The sequence below is a fragment of the Sceloporus undulatus genome, chromosome 2 (assembly GCF_019175285.1).
Source record: "Sceloporus undulatus isolate JIND9_A2432 ecotype Alabama chromosome 2, SceUnd_v1.1, whole genome shotgun sequence".
Taxonomy (NCBI): Eukaryota; Metazoa; Chordata; class Lepidosauria; order Squamata; family Phrynosomatidae; genus Sceloporus; species Sceloporus undulatus.
Window position 1 is genome coordinate 225,562,430 of NC_056523.1, and position 11,062 is coordinate 225,573,491.

The 11,062-nt window shown below is 45.7% G+C and overlaps 1 protein-coding gene across 3 annotated transcripts; it reads left to right on the forward strand.

Moving 5' to 3' along the window:
- Nucleotides 1-531: 531 nt before the first annotated feature.
- On the forward strand, nt 532-7,609 carry LOC121922906 (3 beta-hydroxysteroid dehydrogenase/Delta 5-->4-isomerase-like). Of its 3 annotated transcripts, none has more exons than XM_042452856.1 (4): nt 532-541; nt 2,045-2,228; nt 3,782-3,946; nt 6,604-7,609. In XM_042452856.1, the coding sequence occupies exons 2-4, from the start codon at nt 2,075-2,077 to the stop codon at nt 7,416-7,418; spliced, it is 1,134 nt and encodes a 377-aa protein (XP_042308790.1). In that variant the 5' UTR covers nt 532-541; nt 2,045-2,074; the 3' UTR covers nt 7,419-7,609. The 3 variants fall into 3 exon arrangements, with proteins under 3 accessions (XP_042308790.1, XP_042308788.1, XP_042308787.1); XM_042452854.1 differs by lacking the exon at nt 532-541 and adding an exon at nt 1,267-1,377; XM_042452853.1 differs by lacking the exon at nt 532-541 and adding an exon at nt 1,412-1,434.
- The last annotated feature ends 3,453 nt before the right edge of the window (nt 7,610-11,062 follow it).

Genomic DNA, 11,062 nt, shown 5'->3' on the forward strand with positions numbered 1-11,062 from the left:
AGAGAGCCACTGTGGCGTAGTAGTTTCAGTGCCGGACTGTGACCCTGGAGACCAGAGTTTGAATTATGGCTCATCCGGGATGTGTAGTTCCAGTGAAAAGCTGTAAGAGGAGGGCAAACTCTGGCAGGCCAACCAACTCCATAGAATCATAGAATCACATAGTTGGAAGAGACCCCAAGGGCCATCCATCCAGCCCCTTCTGACACACAGGAACTCTCATCCAAGCATCCCCATTGACAGATGGCCACCCGCCTCTGCTTAAAGATCCCAGGAAGGGGGACTCACTACACTCCGAGGAAGTGAGTTCCACTGTCACACAGCCCTTACTGGCAGTGCAAGTGATGGTGCCAAAGGGGATCCTTTTCTGCAGTGTGGATGCAATCTGTCAGAGAAACTCTGGAAAGGGAAGCCTTTGCAAAGAAGAGGGCTGTGGAGTGGAAGGGCCCCTTCCATCCCAAGGCGGGCAGGAGGAGGGGATAAAGGACTGGCCAGGGGGCATCAGCCCCACCAGGCACAGAGAGGAGAGAGAGAGGTCTGTAAGGTACTTCCCTTGGAGGTCTCCTCCTTGGAGGTCTTTAATCGGGCTGGATGGCATCTGTCAGGGGTACTTTGATGAGAGTTCCTGCATGGCAGAAGGGGGTGGACTGGATGGCTCTTGGGTCTCTTTCAATTCTATGATTCTAATAAGGGTCCCAGGCTGAGTGGGGTGGGGCATGGCTGCCAGTCAGAGAGGGAGATCTCTGCCCCCCCAGTCCCTCCTTGACCTTCATAGAATCATAGAATCATAGAATGGTGGGTTGGAAGAGACCAGGAGGGAGAAGGTGCAGGAGGGGAAGAGGGGGTCCCCTGGTCCCCTTTGGGACCCCAGACCCAGGCATTTTTTGGGGGGGGCTCCTGATCCTCCCTCCTGGTGCAAGCTCCAGGAAAAGAGATTCCACCTCAACATTAGGAGACTTCCTAATAGTAAGGCTGTTGGACAGTGGAACACCCTCCCTTGGAGTATGGTTGGGACCTCCTTCCTTATAGGTCTTTATGCAGAGGGCTGGATGGCCATCTGTCAATGGGTGCTTTGATGGAAGTCCTGCATGGCAGGATGGGATTGGACGGATGGCCCCTTGGTCTCTTCCAACTCTCGATTCTATGATTCTTCCTTCTTATCCAGAAGGGCTCCTCTTTCTTGGCACAAGGCGAGGGAGGAGGAGAGCTGGGAATCATGACCTCAAAAGCCATCTAGAGACCGCCTCTCTGCCTCTAAAGCAGCCGGAGCACTCAGATCTTCAGGAGAAGGCTTGCTCTGGGTCGGGTCACCATTTCAGCCTGGCTTGATCAGGAGGATCTAAGGGGGAAACCCTGGAAGTCTCTCCTACAGGAGGCTAGGCAAGGACAGCCATGTCTATTCAGCAGGCATTTAAACACCATAGTCCATTGTTTTAGGTGGGGCTGTGTGGGTGGTGGGTGTGTTTTAGTTAGGTCTTTAACTTTTGTGTGTGTGTGTGTGTGTGTTTAATGTTGATCTGTTTTAATGAGAGGATCTGGACTGTTCCTAAAGTTTTTAATTTAAGTTTATTTTTTTAAAAATGTTTTTAATCTTGCGATAGCTGTTTCTCCCAGCTGTCACAAGATAAAAACCAAATGTGGCACAAAAACAAAATACAGTGGAAATTGAAAAACGAGAAGATGTGGAAATCAAATTTGGAAATGAATGAATGGCAGACAATTTAAATGGAAATTTTAAAACGAGAAGATGCGGAAAGCAAATTTGGGAATTAAATTTGGAAATGAAATTAATTGATGGAAATCAAATGGAAATTAAATTAAATGGAAATTAAAAATGAGATAATTAAAAAAGGGGAAAATGTGAGCCTGAGGCCCCCTTTGGCCTTTTAATCCCATCCCATCCCATCCTGACCCTCCTTGGCCTTCTTCCTTCTTCGCCAGAGGGTCCCTTGGGTGGGCATAGTTGCCAGCCAGTGTGGAGAGGGCATGGGGCCCTAGGCATAATGCCACCCGATTGCCTCCTGACCTGCCCTCCCTTCTTTCCCAGGGGCTCTGCTTGAGCTGCTCCCTGGGGGCCATGGCCTTGGCAGGGATTCGGTGCCTGGTGACCGGGGCCGGGGGCTTCCTGGGCCGAAGGATCATTTGCCAGATGCTGGAGGAGGACCAGGGACCAGATGAGGTCCGAGCCTTGGACAAAGCCATTGGCCCAGAGACCCGAAGGGCCTTTGCAAGTAAGTGGACCCGGGACCTGGGACTAGGGGGAGTGGGCCAGAAAAGGCCAAGCTCTGATGCCTGAACCCCCATGCCTGGGACAAGGGACAGGGGCCAGTGGTGTCCTTAGGGTTGGTGTCACCTGGTGCGGTCACTCATGGTGTCACCCCTCCCACTATCTCTTAAAGCTACAATGTTTTGCCAAAAATCTAGATATTTGAGCAGAAGTGGTGTCACCACCCCCCTTAGGGGGGTGTGATCCAAACCCCCCGCACTCCCCTAATGATGCCACTGCTGGGGGGGGCATCCTCTTTTTCCAAGACATGTCCTCCATGCCAACCTCCTGCCCAGGAGGAACCTCAAAATCCGCCCCATACTCTCAGGACATCTGGCACAAAAATATTAGAACACCCCAAAACCCAGTTGAAAACCACCTCTTGTAAAACATTTTCTGCGATGGCCCCTAGACTTTGGAACAACCTACCGGAAGAGATCCATCTTATACCTTCTTTGGAAGCCTTCAAGAGGGCACTGAAGACGGATCTCTTCCGGCGGGCCTATCCAACGGATCTCCTCTAATCTGATTTTGAACATTTGTTGTTGTTATTGTGTGCCTTCAAATCCTTTCTGACTTATGGCAACCCTGCAGTTCCCTTGGCATAGTTTCTTCGGGGGGGGGGCTGCCTTTACTTTCTCCTGAGAGGCTGAGAGAGTGTGTCTTGCCCAAGGTCTCTCAATGGGTTTGCATGGCCAATCTGTCTCCTCCAATTCTCTAGTCACCAAGCCAGCCCCCTCTTCTTCTTCCTCCTCCTCTTCTTCCTCCTCCTCTTCGCCTCTTCCAATCACAATGACGCCTAGCCGCCCAAGTGCTCAGGCGCTTCAGCGGTCCATTGACCGCTAAAAAACCCCCAAACAAACAGAAAAACAGGTTTGAAAGATGCAAATGGGAATGTGGAACAAAAATAGCCCGCATCAAAATGCATCAAAGCAACTGATGTCACTGTGACGTCTAATTGCCTAAGCGCTTGATTGACAACTTAGAAAATAGAAATGGTTCAAGACAGGCAATGGGAACAGGGAACAAAAAAGTCAGTGTCAAAATACAACAGAAAATATCATGGATCAAGAAAAACTGAGTCTGTTTGCTCCCTTTTGTAATGGGAACGAAGGACGTGATTTGAATACGACTTGAGAACTCGATCCAAGCCAGACTCGCAGCAAGATTTGTTGCTTTATAGCTCAGTGGGAATGGAGCCATTGTGAAAATGTGCTTAATTTGCTTCACTTTTAAAGTGAAGACAGCTTGGGCCCCATGCAATACAGAATGAATTTCAAAACCCACTGAAACCATGGAGTTAAATAAGTTGAACTCATGTTGGATCGTAGCCTGGAACTACATCATATTGGTTGTAACATGCTGTCCTAAACATCTGCTATTGTATTTGGCCTACTTTATAATGTAGATTATCTTGCACACAGCAATAGCTGTGCTGCTGCATGTGATAGCCTTGACTGCTTGCCCTTTATTAAATGAATGGCTGTTCATCATGATATCTCATTCTGTTTCTTCCAGAAGTGAAGACTAAAACTCTGCTGACAGTCATTGAAGGGGACATTCGGGATGTGGCATCTCTTCAGACAGCTGTCCAAGGCATCACTGTTGTCATCCACACAGCTTGCATCATTGACACCTTAGGAATTGTCGACAAACACACACTCTGGGATGTCAATGTCCGAGGTAAGGCTAGATAGCTTTTAGGCAAATCCTTGGGGACAGACTTATGCAAGAGGTTTTAGATTATTTCTAACCACTACAAAATTACAATAGCAACCCTTGGACTGAAAGGGGCGGGGGGTCCTCAAAAGCATAATAAATTATCCAAAACTAAACACTGGATAAAATGGGGATAATTTGACTTGATCTGAGTTGGGCTCAGCCCTAGAAACTCTGGAACCATCATGGAGAAAAAAAGGGTATCCTGTGCTGTCTTTCCTTCACCTTTGAATAGCTGCAGTTTGTCCTCAAAAAGGAAGCTCTTTTGCATACCACCAGCATCTTATCTTTCCAGAAGTCAACCCACGAGACAAAGAAATCTGATATCACACAACTAAATTCCAACAGCTTTTCCTGGTGGGACATAATGGGCCAGTTGCTGCAGCATGTGCAACCCTGTACTTCCACTTCTCTCATCCCACCTACCTGCTTCAGTTGGTTCTTTACTATGATGAATCCCACCTTCCCACAGTGCTATAAGAAGAACATCTATAGCAGGGTGCAGAAGATGTAGGCCCTAAAAGTGTCTCACCTGTTATGGCTGCTGCTACTGCTTTCACCTCACTCCTCTCCCCCATTCATTCCACACCAATTTCATTCAGATTCTTTCCTTAATACTGCTACTTTTTAATCTTTTGTTGTTTATTTTATTTTATTGTTTTATTCTAAAGCATTTATTTATCATATCTCAACCCACTAGGGTGACCAGTCCTTCAAACACAGTGTCAGCTTTTGTGGGGAAAGGAAAGGAAAGTGTGTGGCTGCAACAGGGTAATGATCTCTGCCATCTCTGTGTCAAATACCAACAAATAGAAAGTTGGGCTGTCTTCCCAAGTCAGCTCACCTACTTTCATGTTGGTTTGTGGACCACCCAGGCCAGCTCAGGGGATTCTGTTAGACCATTCCCAGGTTGGCTCATGAGGCTCCTCAGGTGTGGCTGGACACATCTCAACTCAGTCATGGGACGGAGGGTGCCAGTTACCTCTCCAAAACAGCCTAGTTCAGTTCCACATAGTGCTGGCCATGTGCCATAATAAATTCATTCATTCGGTTCCACATCAGTTCAAGGGGTCCAAGGGAGCCCTCCCCCGAACTTTGGCACATCATGGACTTAACATGTCATGGAAATGTGAGGACCCACATTTATTGCAACTTTAATTCATTCAGTCTTTTTCAATTTGTGGACCACACTTTCTGCCATCCATCCATGGTGCACCAGCAGCTGACTGTGACATAGGCCCTTATCACACGAGCAAAATTTGAAGTTATTCCAGAGTGTGAAGGCAATGCAGGGGCCATCATGGGGTTTCAATTCTTAAACACAATCGGGGGTCATTCCAGGGTCATTCCAGGGTTAGGTAAATCCTCTTTTCCCCTGAATTTACCTAACCCTGGAATGACCCCCGATTGTGTTTAGGATGGCTCCTGATTGCGTTTGGCGTCATGTGATAAACAAATTTGAAACCCCATTATTGCCTTTGCATTGCCTTCACATTGCCTTCGCATTGACCCTGGGATAACTTTTGCTCATGTGATAAGGGCCAGAACAACTTTAAAATACTAACAGTTTCAATTGAAATAGTAGGATAAAAACATTCCCAGGAAAGCTGTGACTACTGCATGTCTGCAGGTAAAGCTGCTTATCAAGGAATACAAATAGAATCAATAAAAAGTAGCAATCCTAGATATATTAGATGGAGACAACAGGGGAGGAATAGCCTTCTTCAGTAGCCACAGAGAAGGGAAGAGGCAAAAACGAAATTTTGCAAATCTTTTGTTGTCCTAACAAAGCCCCCAACAACTATTTGACCAGACAAGTCACAGTAGAAGATGCTAAGTCAACTGTGGGAACATGAATTGTGCTTTATATGCTGAAAGCAAACAGCCATCAAGGTTTTGGGGGTTAAGCCCTGCTCAAATTAAGTCCCTGGTTAAGAATCAGCAATACTGATCAACTCTGAGAGAAGTTAGGGAGATGTTAGCCTACAAACATGGAACATCTGCCTCCTCAGCTTACTTTAGGCTGTTCAGATTTTTGTAGCCAGTCCTATTTGTAGCCAGAGGGAATAAACTTGGTAGAATGGTCATAATTAAAACTGGCAGAATATTTGCACCTATACATGCATCTGCCTGCCTCCCTGCCTGCCTGCCTGCTTATTACTGTCTTTGTATGAGTGTGTATGTGAGTACACTGGTCTCTCCACATTCATTGGGGTTAGGGGCACAAGACCCATGTGAAAAATCACAGATAACAAAACACTATGTTTTTATCTGATTCTCTCTGGGAATCTCTAGGTCCTCCAGTGCAACTCTGTGGCCAACATCTGCCAGATATTGTCCATAGAACTGCACTGGAGGAGCTACAAATGCCTAGTGGAGTGTCCTCTCTAGGAATCTCTAGGTCTTTCAGTGTGACTTTTGGTTAAAGTTGACCATATAGTTGCACTGGAGGACTTAGATCTTCCTAGAGAGAATATATTAACAAAATCTGTGAACAATCAAATCTGCAAAAGTCAAAGCCACAAATGTGGAGGGATGAATGTATTTGCATTTCTCACCTCTGGAAGTTAGTGGGCCACCACCTATTCATCATCTTGTTAATGTATTTCTTTTTTGTGAAGGTACACAGCTGCTACTTGAGAGTTGCCTCCGCAACAGTGTTCCATATTTTATCTACACAAGTAGCATTGAAGTGACAGGTCCAAACAGCAGAGGTGATCCCGTCTATGATGGTGATGAAGACACAGTCTATCAGAGCACTCAAGGCTTTCCCTATGCTGAAAACAAGAAGGAGGCAGAGAAGTCTGTGCTAGAGATGGATGGCCTACCACTGAAGGATGGCAGTAGCTTTGTGACGTGTGCTTTGAGGTCCATGTATATCTATGGAGAAGGGAGCCTTTTTCTTCAGAGGCATCTCGACCAGAGCATCCAAAACAATAATATCTTCCTGAGGATCTCTCAGAAGGAGGCTCTTGTAAATCCAGCTTATGTGGGGAATGTTGCTTGGGCTCATGTCCAAGCAGCTAAAGCCATGAAGGATCCAGAGAAAGTCAAGCGAATCCGAGGACAATTCTATTTCATCTCAGATGATACCCCGCATGTAAGCTACTCAGATCTCAATTATGAGCTGACCAAGGAGTTGGGGTTCGGCATTCAACCCAAGTTAGCAATGCCCTTGATGATACTCTACTGGTATGCTCTGTTACTGGAGGTAGTGAGCTTCTTGCTCCATCCTTTTGTGAGATATGTTCCCAGCATCAATCGTCACCTTGTGACTTTGCTGAATACCCCATTCAGCTTTTCTTACAGGAAGGCACAGAGGGATTTTGGCTATGTGCCACGCTACAAATGGGAAGAAGCCAAGCAGCAGACGAGCCAGTGGATTGCTAAAATAACTCCACTGAGGACAGCCTACCTGAAAAACAAGAACAGCTAAAGCAGACCTCCATGCGGTAAAAGCAGGTTGTAGAAACCAAAGGATAAGGATGAGGAGTGTAATAAGGAGGCAATGAAGCATCCAAAATGGGATATCCTCATTCTGAATTGCCTGAATAAAAAATGTCTTTTGCTTTGCTTTGCTTTGCTTTGGATGGGCCATTCCATTTATAATAAACTCTCAAAACTTTCTATGTGACTTTCCAGTTTCTCATGGGCCACCTTCCACTCACATCAACATTCAAAATCGCAGTTCTAGGGCATCTAAAGGGGTCAGAATGAATTGTCAGAACATTATTTCCCCAACAGGAAGGATGGGAATCATGTGGCCCTCTAAAAATGGTTATAATGGAACTCCCTGCATTTTCCATCATTGTCTATGCCATCTAGGGCTGCTAGGAGTTGCAGTTCAGCATTTGGAAGGCTACACAATTCCCACCCTTGCCCTACATGAATGAACAATTGCAGAGCCCTATAATTTTGGGTCTCTTGAAGCTTGTGTATCTGAAGATAAGGGTTCACAAGGGAACATAAATTAGATCTAGATTTATTGGTTATTTGCAATGGATCAACAAGGATTGTTGCAATTGTTAACAACTCTAGTGACAAAGTGACACCCCCTCCCCTAATTGAAGCACCATTCAGTTCTGTTACATAAAGCAAATTTCTGGTTTCCAAATTCTTTAATGTCTTTTGCACCATGTTCTGATGGTGATGTTGTTTAAGGGCCCAAATAGACAGGCCAAAATAAAGCTGCTGATACGTGCATCTTAAGAGGCCAGAAGCTGCGCCAAAGCTGTGCTCCAATCCTTAGGACTGGATCATGGCTTCCAACCTCTTAGGATGCATGCATCATTTAAACAGCATACCTCCAAAGTGACCCAAAGCAGCTTTATTTTGGCCTGTCTGTTCGGGTCTATAACCATTCCTGTAATACTCATTTTTGGACCATAGAATCATAGAATTCTATTCCTAGAGTTGGAAGAGGCCACAAGGGCCATCCAGTCCAACTCCCTGCCATGCAGGAACTCTCCCTTTACTGTAAGGATTTTTTTCTCTCAGGGTACAATTCTTTCCCATTTCCTTTGCATCCCCCCAGCTGTCACACTCTCTAAATGCTCAACAAAGAGCATCCTCCTCCCAGCGTGGTCTCTGCGTCTCTTCTCATGGTTTCCACGTCTTTCACAAATTCCAGCCACCAGCATCACTCCCATTGCTCTCCAAATAGGCTTAATCTTCTCCAGACAATGCATCCAGGTATGTGAAAAGTACATGTCCATTACTCAGTATACAAACCACAGCCACCACATATTTAGGGTTAGTGAGTTTCCATGATATGCCAGAGTTGGATCCCTCCTCCATTTGAGACATCAACAGCCTCTAGAAAGACAGCAGATTTCTAGAACTTTCAACTGAACCCACCTCTGATAACTATTCTTATAAATCAAGAAAGCTCTTTAGTTTTTTGGACTACAATTATCTGTGTCTCCTAGAAGTCGCAGCCAGTGATCATGCTGTCTCAGGATTCTGGGAGCTGTAGTCCAAAAATCAAAGGAACTTTCACAAGCTCTGGGTATTGCCTACCATAAATGTTGCCCCTGCCATGCTGGGAACCCCACAACCACACCTGCCAAGACTTCTCCCAAGGGAAACCTCCCCTCACAGCTTCCACCATGGATTGCTCCACCACTAGCAAATTGGCTGCCTTGCCTTATCATGTTCTGTGGAGTGGCACAGAATGAGAGATAAGATACGAGATAAGATAAGATAAGGAAAGTTAGTGAGCCAAGGAAGGAGAAAAAAGGAGGAATGAAAACTGGGGTAATCTAGAAAGACTCCATATGTAGGCTTTGAAAGGGAGGGAAAAAGTGAGGCGGTGAAAGGTTGGAAGACAAGAAAGGGAAAGAGTGGGAGTAAGAGGGAAAAAAGAAGGAAGCAAGTCCAGGTGGAGGAGAAAAACAGATGCAAGAGGAGTCATAGAATCACAGACCTGGAAGGCCATTGTGTTCAATCCCCTATTCAGTACAGGATCTCCAGCAAGATAATTCCCAGCAGGTAGCTGGCCACTGGCCAGCCTCTTTCTAAAGCCATCTGAACAAGGAGATCCACCACCTCTCAAGGCAATTGGCTCCATAGCTGAATTGCTCTTACTGCCAAGAAGCTCCTTCTAATGTTCAATGAAAATCTATTCTCCTGTAACTTAAAACTGTTAGACCTAGTCCTACCTTCAGAGGCAGCAGAGAACAAGCCTGCACCCTCCTCTTCATGGCAGTCCTTGAATTTTTTAAAGAATGTAATCATGTCACCCCCTCAGTCTTCGCTTCATCAATATGAACCTGCCCACTTCCCTGAAACCACTCTTCCTATGTATTATTCTCTACACCTTTTATCATCCTCATTGCTGTTTTCTGAACATGCCCCAACAATATCCTAAAATGAGGTGTCCAGAATTGAATGCAGTGCTCCAGATGAGATCTGATCAACACTGGATATAGTGGAGCTATTACTTCCCCTGACTTTAATCTTTCAGCTTTAATACAGGCTAAAATATCATTCAGCTTCTTTGCAGAAGCATCACACTACTTAGCCATGTTCAATTTATGATGATGATGATAATAATAATAATAATAATAAATAGTTTATTTATATCCTGCTTTTCCAATTTTTGATCAAAGCGGCATACAAGTTTAAGTAAAAAAAACCATTGAGATAAAAGCAATTAAAACAGTATCTAAAAACAGTCACAATAACAATAAAAGCAACAGGTTCAGCTGAGTGGGGAAATCCATAAACATTACAAGGTCGTCAAACCGAGGCGGTGAAACACGAAGAAACATCTCATGGGGGGAAGGCTTGAGACAAGAAGAAGGTCTTAAGGTTCTTCTTAAAAGTATCTAAAGATGTGGTGGAGCGGAGCTCATCTGGAAGATTATTCCATAATCTTGGGGCCGAGATGGAAAAGGCCCGTTGCGAGGTCCTTGCATAATGTGCAGTTGGGACCTCTAGCAGATTCTTCCCTGCTGACCTGAGTGAGCGGGGCGGATTATATGGGGAGAGGCGGTCCTCCAAGTACCCTGGGCCCAAGCCATTTAGGGCTTTATAGGTCATAACCAACACCTTGTATTGAGCCCGGAAGCGCATGAAGATCTTTCAGGATTGGTGTTATATGATCTGACCTGGAACACCCAGCGACCAGTCTCACTGCCATATTTTGCACTAAGTGTAGCTTCCAGGTTTGATACAAGGGTTGCCCCATGTAGAGCGCGTTGCAGAAATCCAATCGAGAAGTTACCAGAGCATGTACTACAGTTTCAAGGTCCTTCCGGTCCAGGTAGGGATGCAGCTGGCGTATCAGCCAAAGCTGATAACAAGCGCTCCTGACCTGAGATGACAGCTGGAGCGACGAGTCCAGGAGCACTCCCAAGCTGCGAACCGAGTCCTTCAAGGGGAGCGTGACCCCGTTCAGGACAGGGTGGCAAATCTCACCAGCCAGACCCAGGGAACCTATCACCAGTACTTCTGTTTTTTCTGGATTCAAACTGAGTTTGTTTTCCCTCATCCAGCCCATTACCGACTCCAAGCAGGCATTTAGAACAATGATGAACAATAATCCCAAGGGCTTTTCCGCTGAGCTAAGTATCCCTC

Excerpts from the sequence above, each read along its gene's own strand:
- LOC121922906 (XM_042452856.1), top strand. The coding sequence starts at position 2,075 with ATGGCCTTGGCAGGGATTCGGTGCCTGGTGACCGGGGCCGGGGGCTTC. Across the intron at positions 2,229-3,781 it reads GACCCGAAGGGCCTTTGCAA|AAGTGAAGACTAAAACTCTG; the intron begins GTAAGTGGACCC and ends TGTTTCTTCCAG. Across the intron at positions 3,947-6,603 it reads CTGGGATGTCAATGTCCGAG|GTACACAGCTGCTACTTGAG; the intron begins GTAAGGCTAGAT and ends TTTTTTGTGAAG.